The sequence below is a fragment of the Leptonychotes weddellii genome, chromosome 15 (genome assembly GCF_054177405.1).
Source record: "Leptonychotes weddellii isolate Sample4059 chromosome 15, ASM5417740v2, whole genome shotgun sequence".
Taxonomy (NCBI): Eukaryota; Metazoa; Chordata; class Mammalia; order Carnivora; family Phocidae; genus Leptonychotes; species Leptonychotes weddellii.
The window spans coordinates 13,367,814-13,387,811 of NC_138383.1; the positions used below are offsets into that span (position 1 = coordinate 13,367,814).

At 52.2% G+C, this 19,998-nt stretch overlaps 1 protein-coding gene across 7 annotated transcripts in view; it reads left to right on the forward strand.

Moving 5' to 3' along the window:
- The window catches only part of ERN1 (endoplasmic reticulum to nucleus signaling 1), an 83,027-nt gene extending 63,029 nt beyond the window's left edge, over positions 1-19,998 (forward strand). For 5 of the 7 annotated variants that reach the window (XM_081804708.1, XM_081804712.1, XM_081804711.1 and 2 more), the window contains 11 exons: positions 511-702; positions 2,612-2,876; positions 3,632-3,722; positions 4,002-4,191; positions 4,977-5,076; positions 5,364-5,563; positions 6,020-6,167; positions 7,401-7,528; positions 10,011-10,134; positions 10,815-10,882; positions 11,415-16,018. In XM_081804708.1, coding sequence (XP_081660834.1) covers positions 511-702; positions 2,612-2,876; positions 3,632-3,722; positions 4,002-4,191; positions 4,977-5,076; positions 5,364-5,563; positions 6,020-6,167; positions 7,401-7,528; positions 10,011-10,134; positions 10,815-10,882; positions 11,415-11,627 — 1,719 coding nt within the window. In that variant the 3' untranslated portion in view covers positions 11,628-16,018. Of the gene's footprint in view, positions 1-510; positions 703-2,611; positions 2,877-3,631; positions 3,723-4,001; positions 4,192-4,976; positions 5,077-5,363; positions 5,564-6,019; positions 6,168-7,400; positions 7,529-10,010; positions 10,135-10,814; positions 10,883-11,305; positions 16,019-18,536 lie in introns of those variants that run through there. The other 2 variants (XM_081804709.1, XM_081804710.1) reach the window with 2 other exon arrangements.

The following is a 19,998-nucleotide window of genomic DNA, read 5'->3' on the forward strand; positions in this document are numbered from 1 at the left end:
GCTTTTGGAGTTGCCCTGAAAGTTTACAAGCAACAGAAGCAAGCTGCTTTATTATTCTTCAGCCACGTGTGTGCGCACACACAGGGTTTTCCTTTTTAATGTGAAATGGTTTTATTAAAGTGATTATCAACTTTTTCACCAGCCTTTGTCACCGATGACATCAGAGTTTTCCCAGATATCAAATCTACCCTCAAAGGAGGATGTCTTTGCCTTCAGTGAGGATTTTCAAAAGAATATAGGATCTGAAGGCCCTTCGAAAAGTACTGCTCTTAGAACTGTTTTGAGTACTGATAACCTCACGGCAATAAAGCCTGGCCTCTCAAGACAGTCACTTTGATAAAGGCAGCAATTATTTGGCTGTGTGATCTCTGGTGAGCTTAAAAAAAAAAAACAACCCAGCACATTCTACAGTATGATCCTTCCCGGTAGTCATGGCTACTCTTGACCATTTGGTTCATTTATATCTGGCCAGAAATTGTTCAGTGACGCAGTCACTCTGTCCCATACAAGGTTATCAACCTGGTTGACCACACTTCAGAAAACGCGCCTACCACCGTTTCACAGGATGTGGAAGAGAAATACGAGCATGCCCCTGCCAAGCCCGAGGCCCCCGTGGACTCCATGCTCAAGGATATCGCCACCATCATCCTGAGCACCTTCCTGCTCATCGGCTGGGTGGCCTTCATCATCACCTACCCTTTGGTAAAGCTCTGCCCCTTCCCTTTGCCCTCCCGGGTGTTTCTGAACTTCCGTGCTGGTCATCTGGTATCTGTGAGCTCCATGCACAGCAACGCACACGGCAGATAAGCAGATACGTTTCCTTTCACATTTCAAAGTTAGTATTTGCTTATCTTCAGAAACATTGTAGTTAAAAAGACACTAGTTTCTCAGGAAAGGACAATTGTTTTTTGTTTTGTTTTTTTTTAAAGATTTTATTTATTTATTTGAGAGAGAGAGAATGAGAGACAGAGAGCATGAGAGGGAGGAGGGTCAGAGGGAGAAGCAGATTCCCTGCCGAGCAGGGAGCCCGATGCGGGACTCGATCCCGGGACTCCAGGATCATGACCTGAGCCGAAGGCAGTCGCCTAACCAACTGAGCCACCCAGGCGCTCCAGTTTTTTTTTTTAACCTATGTCTTAGAGTTAACTGATTGTAAAAGCTGATTTGTAAACCTTGCTTTTGCAGGTCATTTCGAATAGTCAACTATATTTTCCTTTTTAAGAATAGGCATGATAGATGAAAATCCACTTAACTTTCCTCCCTTACAAACTGCCTGTGAGAGATGCCAGCTAGAGTGAAAAAGGCGGCATTCCTTCCACTTTCTATTGGAAATGAGTCAGCTAAGATTACGTAGTTGAATAGGTTGTCAATTGGATAAAACATTCTAGAATATTCTTTCATCAGGTTGCTCAGAGCACTGAAGTGTCATCACCTTAGAATACTAGTGTCTGGGAAGCTCATGTCCCCTATAGGAATGTGAATGACTAACTCTTCCATTTGTGCAAATGGGTTCACTTGCATTGTTTTATATTTTACCTCACACAGTTCTATGAAGTCATTATCACTGTGCCCTACCCACAAATGAAGAAGCTAAGCTCTGGGGAAGTTAAATAACTTTCCCAAGGTTACTCAGCTGGTAGGGGGCATTTCCAGGATTTGAACCCAAGTTCAGAGAAAGAGGGGGCGGGGGTGTACACGAGAGCCAGAAAACTCCCGGGGGGGGTTGGCTACGCAGCCGTCCCTTCAGTGCCCTTCCCACACACAGGCAGTGATAATCACAGATCATTGCTACTTCAAATTATGACAGAACGAATTTTCCAGAATAGATGAGAGGAGTAAGGGAGGTGGGGAAGGCAGCGTGGTGGAATGGGGGGAGTAAGACTTGGCCAGGCCACGGGCGCCTGGGTGGCTCAGTTGGTTAAGCGACTGCCTTCGGCTCAGGTCATGATCCTGGAGTCCCGGGATCGAGTCCCACATCGGGCTCCCTGCTCAGCAGGGGGTCTGCTTCTCCCTCTGACCCTCCCCCCTCTCATGCTCTCTGTCTCTCATTCTCTCTCTCTCAAATAAATAAAATCTTTAAAAAAAAAAAAAAAAATTGGCCAGGCCACGTGTTTCAGCCACATCCTGGCTGTGAGGCTGTGAGCCCCAGCTGCTTCCTCTGCCTGTCTGGATTGGTGACCATCTATGTGCCAGCCTCTCTGGAGTACACGACTGCGGTAGACAGCAAGCCCAGGTCTTCCTGTATCCACCATGCTCTGTTTGTAACAACTCCCAGACTTTCATAGAAGTCCCAAAATTTTAGAATTGAATGGACCCCCCCCCCCCCGCCACCGCCACCACCGCCTTCATCTGGCCCAGCCTCCATCTACAGCAGAGTCCTCCCTCTTGTCCCTGCCAGGCCCCTCCAGCAGGGGGACTGGGCTCTCCTGGGAAATCCTAACTGGCAAGAACCCATCCTGCCTCCTGTGCCTTCTCACTGGTCTCAGCCCGCCCTGTGGGGTTCTGTAAAGGGTACGGGCTTCTTCTGCCACAGGGAGCCTCTCCCTGCTGGCCTGCCTGTGTCCCTGGGGGAGCGGGCTGCACTTGTTTGGACGTGTCTCTCTCTTCCCAGAGCATGCATCAGCAGCAGCAGCTCCAGCACCAGCAGTTCCAGAAGGAACTAGAGAAAATCCAGCTCCTACAACAGCAGCTGCCCTTCCATCCACCTGGAGACATGGCTCAAGATGCTGAGCTCTTGGACTCGTCCGGCCTGTACTCCGAGAGCTCGGGCACCAGCAGCCCCAGCACGTCACCCAGAGCCTCCAACCACTCGCTGCACTCCACTGGCTCAGCCTCCAAGGCTGGCACCAGCCCCTTCCTGGAGCAGGACGATGAGGGTAAAGCGAGTTGCTGTCTTCTCTCTCCTTTGAACACAACCTGAGAACCATAAAGTACCAAGTCCTCCTGGGGAGTCTGCGTGGGATTATGGAGTGCCGTTTCTAAGGGTTCACCGTGTTCTCACCTCATTCCCTGTCACTCTGGCGGCCGGGCTTCCACGCCATCCCAGGGCCTTTCGCCCTCAGGGGCCCTTTGGGGGACCACCTTGCCCTCCCTCCATCTTGCTCCATAAGGGCTGGCAGTTGCTGCTGGCCAGAGGGCCACTGGGTGTCTGGCTTGAGAGCGTTCCTGAGGCCAGCCAGGGGCCCTGTGTGACAGTGCCATTGTTGACCCCCATTCCTCTGGGGGGTTGGCTCAGACCAGCCGTCAGGGCAATATTCTGAGGGGATGGATGCTGAGCTCGTGCAAGAGACCTGAGCCCCAGTCTCAAGCTGGAGGCCGCTCCTGGCCTCATTTGCGCATCCACTGCTGCTCCCTGAAGGCTTCAGGCGCAAATCGTAGGTTCATCTGTGGCAAACCCCTGTCTCCTGACAGTAATGCGGAGGTAGGAATGGAGGGCGGGAGGCAGGGGAGGCCGTGGTCCTGGGCGTCAGGGAGGCGTGGACCCCGCCGGCTCTCGCCTACCGCAGGGCTGGGAACGTACAGCCTGAGAGGTCCCGTCCCTGAATCTGAACTCAGGAAGCTCGCACCATTCCGGCCTCAAGGTGTTTTAGATTATGTTTGTTTAAAACCACTTCTTCCTGTTTTGTCCCAGATGAGGAAACCAGCATGGTGATAGTTGGGAAGATTTCATTCTGTCCCAAGGACGTGCTGGGTCACGGAGCTGAGGGCACGATTGTGTACCGGTGAGTGGCCCCGGGAGCTCTGTGACTTCACCGCCTGTCCCAGTACCTGTCAGCTTGTGGGTGGCAGGCCAGGCTCCAGGGGTGCAGCGGGGTCACAGCGGTGGCGTGGTGCCAAGACGCAGGAGTTCACCTCCGGGGAGGAAGCGACAGTTGGTCAGGGCTGTGAGGGTCACGAGGCGGCTGCTGGCTCACGGGACAAGGAGCACGGTGGGTCCGTGGGTCTCTCGTGTCCACAGCCTGTCTTGCCCCCCCAACCCAGCCCCTGATCCTTGTCCTCAGGGGCATGTTTGACAACCGCGATGTGGCCGTCAAGAGGATCCTCCCCGAGTGTTTCAGTTTTGCGGACCGCGAAGTTCAGCTGCTTCGAGAATCAGATGAGCACCCCAACGTGATCCGTTACTTCTGCACAGAGAGGGACCGGCAGTTCCAATACATTGCCATTGAGCTGTGTGCAGCCACCCTGCAGGAGGTGGGGGCCCTGGGGCAGGCTTGCCGGGGCCGCTGCAGCCTTCCTCCTCCCAGCGGCGGTGGCTCGAGGGACTGCAATTTCTTTTTCTTTTATTTCTCTATATTTACTTTATTGAAGTTATAACACAGCCTACTCATTTCAGTGACCAGTTTGGTGCGTTTGACAGGGGCACACGCCCATTTAACCACAAACAATCCAAACGGAGAGCACCTCAGCTTCATTTGGGTGGGGCAGTCTTTGGGTGCAGTTGGTGTCTGTCTCCCTGTGCCTCCAGGTAACCCCGCAGTTGTTCTCACCACTGGTCAGGGCTGGTGTGGGCTTGGAGGATGCTGGTTGAGGAGTCAGGCCTTTGAGATCCTCCATCAATCTCCTTTTGCTCAGTCTCCAGGCTGACTGTGAACCTATCTTGGTATTAGCTGGCTGCACTTGCAGGTTTACCTATATGAGGCCATGAACTTGAGTTCCTTGCCCTCTTACCTTTATCACTGTACACTAGTCCGTCAGAACTTCTGGTTGTTTAAGTGAGCCTATGGCTTCAGGAGAAAGTCTGTTGGCAAATGTGGATTTGGGCAGAGAACGTTGTCAGTAAAACTTCCCATTTCTTTCTTAAAATAGGAGCAAAGAAAATGAGCTGACCTAATCCCAAATGTTAAAGCAAAAAGCTGCAGGCGGGACTTTTCTAAATAAAATTGAATCACTTGAAAGAAAGAAAGAGCGTGCTGTGCAGAGGTGCCCCTCTCTGCAGAGGGGCTTTGTGCATGACCTGGCCATGGTGTCTCTTACAGTACGTGGAGCAGAAGGACTTTGCCCACCTCGGCCTGGAGCCCATCACCTTGCTGCAGCAGACCACCTCGGGCCTGGCCCACCTGCACTCCCTCAACATTGGTGAGAAGCTTCCCTTTCCCAGGCCGCACCCCAGCTGAGGAGGGAGGTTGGGGAGGGTGGCCGACTGCTGGCGTGGTCCATCCCTCCGCTGAGAATCTGTGCTTCATCGCTGGCTTGCACGTGGGGTTTTTAGGTGGCCTTTTGACAATAAGAATTTGAGGAGGAACCTTTCATAGTCACAGACCAGAACCTGTAGAGGTGGCAGCAGGCCTGCTGGGAGTCAGAGAAAGTGCACTCCCTGACACTACTCATGGTAAATATGGGACTGATCTGGAGCGTTCTATTAGTTCACAGAGACCTGAAGCCCCACAACATTCTCCTCTCCATGCCCAACGCACATGGCAGGACCAAGGCCATGATCTCGGACTTCGGTCTCTGCAAGAAGCTGGCAGTGGGCCGGCACAGTTTCAGCCGCCGCTCAGGAGTGCCAGGCACAGAAGGCTGGATCGCTCCAGAGATGTTGAGCGAAGACTGCAAGGACAACCCGGTGAGCACTGGGCACAGCTCTCAGCCTCTTGCCTCTTCAGGAGTGACAGCCTCTGAATTCAAGACTTGGGGGCTGTGGCACATGAAGAATGACATTTCTTTGTCAAAGAGCTTCTGTGTGAACAGTATGCTGCTGGCACTTTCCATATGGTCTCCTGCTCAGACGAATGAAAGGGACATATGTGGGCAATTACTATCCGCACCCCCCCAACTTTTCCAGTCACTTCCAGCCCCAGCCCATCGGCTCTAGAGCCCACATTCCCCGCTGTGAACGCCAACACGCCCGCAGCCCTTGCAGGGGGCCGGCGCACCTCTGGGCACTGCCAACATGCTAGACGAGTCTCCCGGGACCCCTTCAAGGTGGGAGAAGCGGCAGCAACACTCCGGTCCTCACTGCTGCTGAGTCTGAGGATGAGAATTCTCCAGAAGGCCTCTCACACCCTGCCTCTCTTTTCAGACCTACACAGTGGACATCTTCTCTGCAGGCTGTGTCTTTTACTACGTGATCTCAGAGGGCAGCCACCCTTTTGGCAAGTCCCTGCAGCGGCAGGCCAACATCCTCCTGGGTGCCTACAGCCTCGACTGCTTGCACCCCGAGAAGCACGGTGAGCGGGCCACAGGGTGGGAGAGGTCGGGAGCCACCCTAGCTGCCCAGGTGGACCCTTGGCCTGGAAGGGTGCCAGCTCTGTGCCCCCAGAGGCCCTTCTTTCCAACTGCTTGCCCTGTGGGCCTCCGTGAATTGATGACTCATTCCGAAGCTGGTAGAAGGTTGGGTAGGTTGTCTTTGGAGCACCTCCCCCTAAAGCCAGGCAGCTCTGAGGTTCCTTCAGGTCACCCAATGACCTCTGTGACCTGGGCAAGGCCCCCTTTGGGGACCTCTATTTTCCTGCTTGTGACTTGTGAGGGGTTAAGTAACCTGAGGTCCCTTCCTGCACCGACATTCAGGAAAACAGATAGTCCATGCTCTGTAAACTCTTGTGTGCAGGCCAGTGGTCAGTGGGTGTGGTCTGGGCTGGGAACAGACAGGCTGGGTCTTGCTCTCCGGGTGCAGCGGCAACAAGTCTTTCTTTCTGACTTCAAGGTTTCCTGTGTTATAATTGGCCCATGACACCCAGTGCCACCTTTTTAAAAAACTAAAACTGGGGCACCTGGGTGGTTCAGTCGGTTAACCGTCTGACTCTTGATTTCGGCTCAGGTCATGATCTCAGGATCGTGAGATCGAGCCCCACATCGGGCTCTGCACTCAGCACGGAGTCTGCTTGGGACTCTCTCCATCTCCCTCTGACCCTCCCCTGCTCGCATGTGTGTGCACTCTCTCAGTCAAAATCTTAAAAAAAAAAAAAATTAAAACTAACTTACTGTTTTGGTCATGGATTAATTTTCCTTATTCCCTGTAGAAACAATAGGTTAGCATAAAGACCCACAACGCCTTTACACCGTGATGAATTCCTGCTATTAATACCTTTGTGTATCTTATTCCAGTCTTCTAATTAGACAGGTGTGTGTCCTTTTGTAAAACATGGAGGGTAAATCGTACATGCCGTCGAATCCCTCTCCATGTTGACTGGTGCTCCACAGGGCATCATTTTAAGAGCACAGCCCAGGACCTGGAGGCAGCGTTACCGGAGCCTCCGCTAGTGGGTATCTCCAATTACTCCTTTTCCCAGACACCCCGCCCATCAGCTGACATTTGTGCATGTTCTTAATTCCATTACTGCAGTGAGCTCCTGTGGGTAGAATCTTGAATCAAAAGGCACGCGTGCTGTTAAGTTTCAGGTATTTCACGGTGACCGTGGGCCGGTGATAATGAGTTACTTGCTTGTTTTCCTCCTTTGTAGAAGATGTCATTGCCCGGGAATTAATAGAGAAGATGATTGCGATGGATCCTCAGAAACGCCCGTCCGCGAAGCACGTGCTGAAACATCCGTTCTTCTGGAGCCTGGAAAAGCAGCTCCAGTTCTTTCAGGTCGGTCTCTTGGGTTTTTGCGTTTGGGGTATTTTTTTTTTTTTTAAGATTTTATTTATTTATTTGACAGAGAGAGAAAGCACAAGTAGGCAGAGAGGCAGGGAGAGGGAGAAGCAGGCTCTCCACTGAGCAGGGAGCCCGATGTGGGGCTCAATCCCAGGACTCTGGGATCACGACCCGAGCCAAAGGCAGCCGCTTAACCGACTGAGCCACCCAGGCGCCCCGCGTTTGGGGTATTTTTTTAATCAAAAACCTTCATTTAACTTCTCCCAGATTTTAAAAAACAGAGCAAAAGACAATGAAACAAATGACTCCTAATCCCATAACCAAGAGATAACCATGGTTGACATTTTAACATATTTTCTTCATATAGCTAAAAGTGTGATTAGGGCCAAACTGTATATACAATTTTATATCCTTTTCTTTTCTCAGTACCTAATATTTTTATACAGTATTTCATTCAGTATTAATAATAGCATTAGTAGTATTTGCAGTAGTAAATGTAGTGTTTTAACATACTCTTTTTCCATGTTAAAGTTCTAAAATTTTAATGACTCTAGTACTCCATCCTACGGATGTGCCATAATTTAAAAACCTTATGTTACGGGAACTTTCAAATATACACAAAAGTAGAGGGAATACTAGCATGAACTCCCCTTTATCCATTCTCCAGCTCCAGCAATTAATAACTGAACCTCTACTCCCTCCTCGAATCTCCACCCCAGATTACTGTGAAGCAAATCTTAGGCATTATATAATTTCATTCGAGTCTCCTAAATCTAAACATTTACTTACATTGGATTCTTTCTATCCTCTTTTACCTAATCTTTGCCCAGATTTCTTTTCGCTTACGTTGGATTCTGAGACGTGAAATTAATAGGATCAGTAGAGATGAGCTCTGTCGGTGGTTTGGCTGTCTTTTTTTTTTTTAAGATTTTATTTATTTATTTGACAGAGAGAGACACAGCGAGAGAAGGAACACAAGCAGGGGGAGTGGGAGAGGGAGAAGCAGGATCCCCGCGGAGCGGGGAGCCCGATGTGGGGCTCAATCCCAGGACCCTGGGATCATGACCTGAGCCGAAGGCAGTCGCTTAACCGACTGAGCCACCCAGGCGCCCGGTGGTTTGGCTGTCTTAAGGCTTTGTGGTATTGCCCGCCCGGTGGCTTTTGTAGAAAGGGAACGTGTTTCTCAGAGTCTTCCCTGGTGTCAGTTCAGCACAGCTCGTCCAAACACATCGTACCCAGCACACCAGCTCTGGAAAGCAAGCACACGGGCTCAGTGCTTTTCCTCCTGGGGCTGGGTCAGAGTGAAGCTTGGGTTTAGGAGTGACCATTGCCCTGTCCTGGAATCTGACTAGAGCCTTAGCCCCCAATATTTAAGCTCCTTGAGGGCAGTGGTGGTTGACTTCTGGTTCATCGCTGCCTGGCATGTGGCAGGTGCTTACTAAGTATTTGGATGGATTGGGAAGGCGAGGGTTTTGTGCCACTTTCCACGGACAACATTAGGATTGTTCACTGTGTGCCACGGGTCATAACATTACAGTTCGGAGGTCAGGTATCCTCAAGGGACGTCTGGAAAGTCGCCAGGTTCCTTTGATGATGACAAGATGTAGAACAAGAATAAAGCTCACACAAAGGGACCTCTAGCCCACCGTGGGTTAGGATTTAAACTCTTCATTTTTCCAAGCCTTCTCTCATGTGAACACACCTGCCTCGCGTTGTATCAACTCGCCGCCCCGGCTCTGCGGCAGAAGTGTGTGTCTACAGGGCGTCCAGGGCTTTCCTCTAGCCACTGTAAGTCTGAGAGTCAGCCAGTCTGGCTTCATCTTCATCAAAGAAAGAAAAGCCTATGGCTAGTGAGTCTGTGTGGGGCTCCTCGCTCCGTTTCCTCAGCTGCTGGAGCTCGCGCTCGGCTCGGGCTGGAGCCCTCAGACACGGGGCAGGGCGTGAGGCTGGGGCAGGGCCTCCGGAGCCCACACGCTTGTCAGCAACTTTCTGCCTCTCAAAGAGCGCTTCATCCATCTTTTCTAACTGTTTGTATGGGGAGTGCTGACTGGCTGTGGATCTGAGCATGTCCTGTTTCCCTGCGTTGACAGAAAAGCCCAAGATGCAAATCAAAATTGAGCTTTTGTTGTTGTTGTTCATTGATGAACGATGATTGCACTACGGCTCCGTGTGAGATGCGGTGTGCGTGCGCAGGGGTGAGACGTGGGTGCGGCATTAGGGTTCGTGGAGAGGTGCGACACCTCCCCCTGTCACGGAGGTGGTCTGTGTGGGTCTCTCCCCAGTGAGCCACAGACGGGGCTGCTTGCAGGGGAGAGGGTGACGGATCGGGAGGGACCGAGGCACAACACTTCCTGTCAGTCCTGAGGCCCGAGGCTCATGTGGCAGCGACCAATCTGTGACTTGTGTGTGTGTCGCTCCTCCAGCTTCCGATTCTCCACACCCTGACCATCATCTGCTGCCCTTGTCACCCTCACAGGACGTGAGTGACCGAATAGAAAAGGAGTCCTTGGACGGCCCGATAGTGAAGCAGCTGGAGCGAGGCGGGAGAGCTGTGGTGAAGATGGACTGGAGGGAAAACATCACCGTCCCCCTGCAGACAGGTGACCACGCCGACGCCCCAGCCGTGCATGTTGGCGGAAACGTTTCAAGAGCAGTAGCCGTTTCTTTTTTTTTTTTTTTTTAAAGATTTTTATTTATTTATTTATTTATTTATTTGAGAGAGAGAATGACAGAGAGAGAGAGAGAGAGAGCACATGAGATGGGGGAGGGTCAGAGGGAGAAGCAGACTCCCTGCCGAGCAGGGAGCCCAGTGCGGGACTCGATCCCGGGACTCCAGGATCATGACCTGAGCCGAAGGCAGTCGCTTAACCAACTGAGCCACCCAGGCGCCCCAAGAGCAGTAGCCGTTTCTAAGAAGCGAACGTGGAACTGGCAGCTCCAGGCGGTCTGGGCTCCAGATCCTCCCCTCGGGGTTGAGGCTGCCGTCGGTGTGTCCTCTGGGGTTCGTTACGCTGATGTGGGTTTCATTTGTGTCTCTTTGAATGACAGGTTAGTGCCGGGTGCTGTGCTCTTACTGGTTGGTTGTGCTTGTGGGGGCGACCCAGAGGTGGCATTCATAGCGCTGCCCTCGGTCAGGCTCGCTCTGGGGGCCACACTCCTTTAACCCCGAGCGTGGTGGAGTTCTCTTGTGTTGCAGTCTGATCGCTCGTCCCCAGGAGCCCCGGGAATTTTCTCCTTTCGAAATGGGTTTGTTACATTGCATTCCTTGTTTTTTCCCTAGATCTGCGGAGATTCAGAACCTATAAAGGTGGCTCCGTTCGAGACCTCCTCCGAGCCATGAGAAACAAGGTAAGGGGCGTGAACCCCCAGTGGTCCGGTGACGGGGGTTACAGCCACCTTTCTCCTTTCTGTTCTTTGTGGGTCCTTCCATTCGTACTAGAATTCTGAACTTGCAGGGCCAACTTGTTCCCTTAGGTCGGTTTTCTCTTCCGGGATGTTGAGACGAGGAGTTCCGCTCTGGGAAGCGGGCTGTCTGGTGTCATCTGTGGTCTCTGCTGACTTGTGTGTGCCCTGTGAGACAGCACGGTATAAACTCCCGTAATGGGGACCTTCCCACACAGGCCTGGCCAGTGGGCCACTCCGGTAGGGCAGCTCCTGCCTGCCTCCCCAGCCCTGGGCCTGACTCGGCTCTGAGGCACCCTCCTGAACAAGGGGAAGCAGGGAAGGTAGGCGGATGGACCGTTGAGTATCTGAGTCTTTTCTCTTTGACAGAGAACCAACTGACGTTCTATCTTCCTTGACTAGCGAGAGGATCTTTCACCCGTGCTTCCTGGGCTTTCCAGCTGCTAACCCCTGTGTCTGTGTGTCCGCCTGTTTGCAGAAGCACCACTACCGGGAGCTCCCCGCGGAGGTGCGGGAGACGCTGGGCTCCCTCCCTGACGACTTCGTGCGCTACTTCACGTCCCGCTTCCCCCACCTCCTCTCCCACACCTACCGGGCCATGGAGCCGTGCGGCCACGAGCGGCTCTTCCAGCCCTACTACTTCCACGAGCCCCCAGGGCCCTGGCCTCCATTGACTCCAGACACCCTTTGAGCCAGGGTGGTCCTCCGTTCTGGTGGCCGCAGCTGTGACTGTGGGCCTGGTCTCTACAAGCCCGAGCCTGACGCCTCCCGGCTGGGCAAGGAGACCAGGCTCCCAAACCAAGTGCCTTGAGCTGTCCACAGTGCAGCCAGCAGGGGATGATGCCGACCCCAGGAAGCGGGAACCATGACCCGTTCTGACCTGTAGGGAGCTGGGAAGATGCTGACCACGAAAGTTCTGCAGTCGGGGGTCCTCTGCCAAGGAGGGCCCATCCCCAGAGGCAGCGACAGAAGCATCCTCCACCTTCTCCTGGATGCACTTGCTTCAGACCTACACTTTCTTTTTTAAACTTCCTGTTTGATGTCAGCCTGTGGGCCTGTAAGGAAGAGAGAGGAGGGAATCCCACGTTTTGCCTGCGTGTGGGACCAGGAGCATCTCTCTCCCTGGCCAGCGAGGCTAAGAGGCACTAAGCACAGCTTCTGCTCGAAGTGGGGCTCCAGAGGTGAGGGGTGTTACGGAGGAGGAAGTCGTTCAGAGCGTGTCGTTCCTGGGGATCGGAGATGCCTCACTCATCACGGACGCACCCAGAGTTTCCCAGCTCACTCTGACCAGTGCTCTTTGGGGGCAGCGAGAGTCTTGAGTGTGAGGCGCAGCGTTGGGACAGGTGAGCACCGCACACTGGAAGATGAGGCCGTGTCTGCAGATCTCTTAGAAACGAAGAGGACGCTCTGTCCTGAGTCCACGGTAGCCCAGTGCATCAGTGGCCTTTGGTGGATTTGGGGGATGTTTAGGAGCATTTGGGGGCAAGAGGTGATAAGTTCCCCATCAAGAAGAGCAACACCCAGGCAGGAACAGGCCTTTGGGACCAGAGGGGAGCAGGCCAGATGGGACACTCACGGCCACCGTGGGGGAGTCCTGGGCCAGCAGGTGGGCAATGTGGCTCCTCCGTCCCTGGAGCCAGCAGGACGGGCCAGGGGGTCGGGAGAAGAGGCCAGGGTCACCACGGGCTTCGTGGGCAGGCTTTTATGTTTCTCTTGGCAGATTTTAATAACTTTATATTTTGATCATACTGTAGAATGCTATGTTAGCATAAGTAAGCTGAACTTGAAGCTTCCTTGTGAAGAAGATAAATGCAAGATATATAATTCACTTTTTATTTTGTGGGTACCAAAAGTCTCCCTCCCCTCCAGAGAGAGCGTTCACGTTCAGAACATGCTCTACTGCTGAAGAGTAAAACAGTGTAGCAAGGCTATATACATCCATTAAACAACTTCAAAGTAATAGTCCCTAAATTATGTCAATATCTTTTTTTGCTAAAATTAGTGTAGTTTTTAACTTTAGTTTCAGTCAGAAATTCCTGTCTTTTCCTCTACCGAGAGCCTTAGCGGTTAAATGTGAGCAGGGTACAGTGTGGAGGTGTTCCCCGTGTCCTTTGTCCAGCCGGGTGAGTGGGTCCCTGCACTTCATTCAGTGCTGGGGAGCTCGGAGACTCCACTCGGGAGTAAGGATGTTACTGACGGACCGAGAACTCACTGTTTCTTCTGTGAAATGCTTCCTGATGGTGGATTGGACTGAGGGCCACTCCTCAAAAGCTCTCCTTCTGTCTTCGTAGAATTCAGTTCCCTTCCTTTCATAATGCCCGGAGTCACTTTTTTCCTTAAATTCACATTATCCTCCATCTGCGTTATCCTCCACCCTCACCGGTTACCTCATCTAGACCTGGGAACCCCGGTGTTCTGGGCTGGCCTTGTGGTGAGTCTTCTGCCATACCGCCCGTTTTTCAGGAACCCGGCCAGATGCCTGCCCTCTCCCTGCTCTGCTGCATCCACGCCATTGTCCCTGTGGCCCTGCGGTCACTTTGCGGCCGGGCCTGAGTGGCGATCCCCCCCCACCAGGCAGTCAGGTGGAGAAGGTCCCACAAGTGACGGGCAGGCTGTCGGTCCTCTGTGCTGCTTCTGTCTCGTGGCCGAACGGTGTCGTTGGGGGAGTAGCCAGTCACTTCTGGCTGCCCAGGGTTTGTGTCCTCTCGCTGTTCAGGCCCAGCTTGTCTCCAGGACAACTGTTTTTCACATGCCTTTTCTGCTTCTCCTCTTCATTTCTACCCACCCATCTTCTCAAATTCATGTATTCGATGTGTTGGATTCTGGGTACTCACGGGGTGAGCCAGGCTGGATCCCGGGGGCTGGGGACGCAGAGGTGAACAAGATAGGCAAAACCTCTGCTTTTGTGAGAGCGTAGAGGGAGAGACACAACAAACCGTAAAGATCAGGGCTCCAGGAAAAGCCGTCCTCCGTCAGCCTTCTCTCCGTCACTTTTAGGAACCTGGTCACTCCTCAGCCCCTCGGGTGGCTTGAAGAGGTCTCATGTGGACCCTGGTCATGCAAACTGCTTGGGCATTCTCCACCACATCTCTCTTGTCTCTAGAATCCTGGTTTCCTGTTGTGCTCTGCACCATGAGACGGTGTCTGTCCTTTGCTAGAACAGGGCTCTGCGGCCTTGTGTATCCTGTCACAGCGGAGCTATTTGATCTTTAGCACGATTCCTGGAAGGCTGTTTAACTTTTTAGAAATACACTATCTTCATTGTCACGACAGAATTTAGTCATATCTGTTGGGAATCCCAGGGACACTCTCATTAAATCCTGTGTTGAATCTGTCTTTGGCACGCCTGCCAGAATTTCTCCGGTTGCTTCTTGAGTCTTTTTAACTGCAGTCTATCGAGAGCTCCCGTGTCGCTAGGAATCAGAGCACTTGCACTTTGGGGGATCATTGGTGTCTGTGGTAAGTCACTAAATCATCTAGTGGCGGATCTAAAACCCTGGGTGCAGAGGGGCTCTCCTTAACCCCGCCCTCTCCGTGCCATAGCCATCCTAGGCTCTTTCCAGTGAGACCTCACTCTGACCCATTACACGGATTAGAAGATCCACAGGTTAGTGGGCCCCGCAAAGTATTTTCTTTCTACCAACTCTAGAAGAAAGGCCTTGATCAGAATCAACTCCGGGCAAGGTTTTGTGTGAATGTGGTTTGTTTACCATTGCACTTCTTTCACACCACAGTGAAAGATGCGGTGGCTGCTGATCGGACCTCTCGCAGATGTGGGGGGCCTCTGGGTTGTAGACCTTTCTCTTCTTGGCCGCTGTCTCTTCAGAAGTTGGGCTCTGGCCGGGTTTGGGTTTCCTGAGTCTGCTTTCGCCTTCCCGCTCTGTGTATTGGGTCCTCAGCCTGGAGGTCCTCGCAGAAGGTAGGCTGGTTCACCTTCTGCTGCCTTCTGTGCCACGAGCCCTGGAAGAGCACCCAGCACATGTGTACAGAGCCTCTCTACATTCTCTGCTCTTTTAGTGTCTGAACTCCCTTTTCTTCACATATCCCAGTGTCTCTTCCTTGCTGATTCCTTCACCATCCTGGAGTTGTCCTTGCAGCTGAGTGTGGCCTGGCATTGACCTTTCCTGGAAGAAAGTCACTGGGTGTCCCATACAGATGAGCCAAAATGCCACCTTCCAAGGTTGGACTATGATCTTTTAAACCAAAGTGTCTCCTCATCCTGCACTTTGTTTTCTTGATGAAACAGTGATTTCCCCCACGAGTAACCCTGGTTTCAGTTTTTTGTATCTGCGCGTGAATCCTTTCTGTATTCATTGGGCAACCACAAAGAGCGCATCTGCAATGAGCCTCCCCCTGGGGCAGCCTTAACCTCCACTTCCGGCCAAAGTCCCCACTCCACTCGCCTCACCCTGTGTTTGGCGGGTACAGTGTTCCTTTTCAGTATCCCAAAAGCTGTGACGGGGGCATCCCCACTTACCTAGAGAGCATTACCAGTCAACCATGCGGCATTCTCAAATGCAAACCTTACGTAGTGTTCTTTTTGCCATGACCTATTTATTTAACCTATTTATATTTATTTAATTTTTACTCTGACGTATATCCAGCTATAATTGCACTTGCTTTTAAAGCACATCAGATTTGTTTTGGACAACACACCCCTGACCATTCTAAAACTGGAAAAAGAAAAGTTATACTGTATCCTTCCATGGGATGGACGCCTCACAGTAGTTTTATCATTAAAGGGTGAGAAATTTGGTCAGGGTAAAAATTTTCTTTTTTGAGTGATTTTTTTAAAAAAATTCTGTGCCATTGTGTCTTCTCTGTAGACAGTTGTTTAATGGGTATGTGTTAATTATGTGATAGAATCCTCTCTGTGAACCTACAATCCTCTTTTTAGCTTTATATTTTATAAACTGCCAGATTGTACAATTTTTATGTGTATTTTTAAAGCTTGATGTGAGGGTAATTATCTAAGTTAAACAGCCTATTTTTGTACCTCCTGTACAGTTTTATAATTCTGCTGATTGATAAAGGCGTCTTACGCAGCGCCAACCACAAATAAAGGTAGTTTTAGACCTGGAAGTCGGCTTCGTCTTCTTAAAAACTTGACCCCCACTCTCAGGCCTGGGGTCATTCCTGGCCCTTTTCCTGGCTGTAGGGGTCTGGATGGTGAGGGTGAGCAGCTGACTCGGGGGGTGAAAGGGGTGCAGTTGCCCGCCGGTGTCCGAGGCACGGTCCAGGGGGCTGGAACGTCCTCCTTGGTGACTACGGGGAAAGGTTCTTTAAAACCCTGCAGGGAGTCCCCAAAAGTATTGGTTTGGGCTGAATTCCAGGAAGCTGGCCAGGTTGGGACCGAAATGCCCCATGGTGAGAATGAGACTCCAGCAGAGTTTGGGGGTGGGGGTGTACAGTGGGGAGGACCCGGGACCAAGAAGCCCATGAAGAGGTTAAAACCCCTTCAGTAACTCGGCCGGCGCAGTGCCGGGAAAGCAGTGACCTGAGTGTGTCAGGGGCACATACTCCATCTACCCACATGCCAAGGAATGAGCCAGCGGCCAGTCTGGTTGGAATTTAGAATCCTGCCAGTGTGCTTCTTCCTTTCCATCTGGTGAAAAAGCAGAGGAGGTTCCTCTCTCTTGGATCACAGGAAGGGACCACTCACAAAGCCCCAGGACTGGCTCCTTCTGCTCTGCCCGCCACTGTCCCATCCCTCTGGCTCGGCAAGGCCCCAGGAGCGTGCCTGACAACCATGGACACAGCCTCTGAAGCTCTGGATCACGGACACACCCAAACCCAAGGGAGCTGCAGGATGCTGTTGATGCCCGCTCGCTGCCTCCTGCCACTCGATGGAGCAGCAGAAATAGCACTTGGAGTCCCCAGAGAGCTGCGAGGCCGGAACAGGGGCCACATTTGGAATTGGCCCAGGCCAGGGAGGGGGGCCTCTGGTAGGACCCTTAGCTGCCTCCGAGAATAGAGACAGCAAAGGCACCGACTGGTACTCTTTCTCTTATTTGTCCCATCTGTCATTTGTGCTGGGCGCATGCCTGAGCTACAAGAGCTCATGAAAAGAGCCAGCTAACAGCCCCACCTGTCTGCCCTTCCCACAGGGCCAGGCACTGTGCCTGACCTTATTTCTCTCCCCCTGCAGACCAGCATTTCCCTTCAGATCAAAAACATACAAATCTTTCGTTTTAGCGAGACACTGACTGGACCCTTCACCAAGGCCAACGATCGGGAGATGATCTCGCATCTGGGCCACTTAGCTGGGGGCAGAGGGAGCAGGGCTGGTAAGAAGATGGCAGCCCCTGGGAAACCATAATAAAAGATGGCAGGGGGTAGAAGGCGTGGTTTCCAGAAACAGGAGAGGCTGGGCCGGCAGGACAGTAGCTGAGTGAACTTGGCCTCTGAGAGGGTTGGCAGGTGAGCCCAGTAGGTGTTCTTCCCTGCCCTCCCCAACCTTTGCCTCCCCAGGTTCACCTACGCCTGCTCAGCGATTTGGATGAAGCCACAGAAGTGTGCTCATTGGGTTTGCCTGCCGGCGACACAAACCTGGAAAGAGTGACTAATCACGAACGTGATTCATGACCCAGTCAAAATTCCAGAAGGTTAACAAGAAGCTGGAATGCCAGCCCAAACCCAAAGGATGATCGGAAGCCCTTTGACATTACAATGGGGTTGGGGGCGGAGGGCAGGGCCGTGAGGGGCTTGGGAACTGCCACAGACACTTGAAAGCAGAGCTGTTGGGGCCTCAGCCATCTGTCACATGACGAGGGGCTGGCTTTGCCCCCTTGCGCCGGAGGGTTTCAGCTAGCCTAGTGGGGAGCAGGGTCCAGGCGGGAGCCTGAGCTGCCCGACAGTGCCAGAGGAGGCTGGGCAAGGGAGGGAGAGCTGGGTTTCTGGAGGAATCCAGCAGAGGGGACAGGCGCCATCCTGCATCCCGAGCAGATCAGGAAGAAATTCTTCCTTGGGTCGGAGGTTGCACTCAGGGCCCTTTCAAATAAGCATCTGTGGCTGAGGCCTGCCCCTCACCGCAGTGAGTTCCTGGAAAAGGCTGCCTGGCTGGGTGTGAATCACAGGAAGCTGGGGCGGGGGGGCACCTCGAAGGAGCTGTTGATGATTGGAGGGGGCTGGGCTGGTGTTCTCTGAGATTCTGCCGGGGGCGTCCGCTATTCCAGACACAGATGCTCTAAGTGGTTATATAAGCCACAGTTGACTCATTTGGGACAAGTGTTCACCTCAGAATGCCAGTTCCAAGGAATACTGCACTTAGGAAAAAGCACTCGATGACCAAATAAACTTGGGAAATGATGGACTAAAGACAGATTTCCTATTGAGTGCAACACCATTCAGAGGCTTTTCATATACCAACAGGAAGGGCGCCTGGCTGGATCAGTCGGTGGAGTGTGTGACTCAATCTCAGGGTCATGAGTTCAAGCCCCACATTGGGTGTGGAGCCTACTTAAAAAAAACAAAAAAACCCCACCATATACTAATAGGATATCTTGAATTATTGCCTTTAATTCTTTTTTTTTAAAGGATGTTCAGAGTGGCAGAGATAATGTTTTCATCAAATCTTATTTTCCTCTTTCTGGATTCCTAGGAAGACAGCATTCCCAGCCTCGCCGGAAGTTAGGTTGGGGCACGTGACTAACTCTGGCCAACAGGCAGGAGGGGAGGTGATCGGTACCTCCAGCTCTCTCTTCCTCTGACGCGGTGACCGGCCATCGTGGAGGCCACAGGTGGAGATGACACACAATGGAAGCCACCTGGATCATGCAGACACCACACAGAAGGCAAGCTGCCCTGAAAAGTCACCTGATTCAGAACAGGCTTCTCATCAGTAAAATAAAGAAACAAACCAACCCTTGTGTTAAGCCACTGAGATGTCTGGGTTCAACACCGCAGCCCAGCTGAGCCCATCTTGACTAACCGTTTAGGTAGAAAATATCCCGGAAAAAGACTGCCACACATGCCCTGAAAGGTGAAGGACAGTGCTGGGCCACTGGTGAATTTAGCCAGCTAAAAAGTTTGTGCTGTCAACAATCTGAGGGGGCAAAGGAGATGGATTCTCTGCCTGCTGCTCTGTCTTTTGTCCACCCACCTCCCCTCATCACTGAATGCCCCATTTGGCTTCTATGGTTACCTGTGGTCACCTGATGTTTTGGTGGTTAGCGGTTCTCACGGCAAACCCTGATGAGAAGTGGCTGAACCCAGCAGGGGAAGGGGGAGGGGCAGGGCAATAACACACCCCCCCCCCACACACACACATACACACACACTGCCTTCCCTTGGCCCCACAGGGCTTGCTGGGCTCACGGTGGTCTCTCCCAGGGCTTGGGACATACAGTTGGTGGGGACCAGAGGAGGTGAAGGTGGGAAGGAGAGTTCCTCTCGTTGGCACCCACTCTCCCCAGAACAATTTTAGGGGAGAAACAAAATGGGGACTAAGGGGCAGTAGGTGGATAATTTACATTAGGCCCCATGAAGCATGGAGCTGAGGGTCTGACCTCCATTCTGGGTGGCTCAGAAGCCCCCTTCTTGCTCTTGTGCTGCAGAGGAAGGAGACAGAGATAAGGACAGTCAACCACAGCTATTACTGAGCAAATATTGCTTTCCCTTCCAACATGGGAGCCATGTTTTGACACCCTCTGCGGCTGGGTGGCCGTCACAGGGAGTGGGGGGCAGACAGAGAGTGGAGAACTTGTTGGTTGAAAAGGAAGCCCTCTTAGATAGGATTTGCTGTAACCAGGATGACAAAACCCAGTGTCATTGTTTGTAGGTCTTAGAATTTTTAGCTAGGTCAGTGGTTTTCGAACTTTGATTGTATCAGCATCATGGTGTGGGAAACGGGAAACTTGCCCAGGCCCTGGTCCTATCCTGCTTCAGCAAGCCTGGGTCTTTGCATTCTTTGATTCCCAGGTGATTCTGGCACAACCCAAAGTGTGAGAACCATCGATCTAGGCCATAGTGCTTATCAGAGAAAGGAAGTTCACAAGATAAGTACCGTTAACGCTTTGGTGTGTCTCTCACCTATTACAAATAAATGGATACCAGTTTTTAAA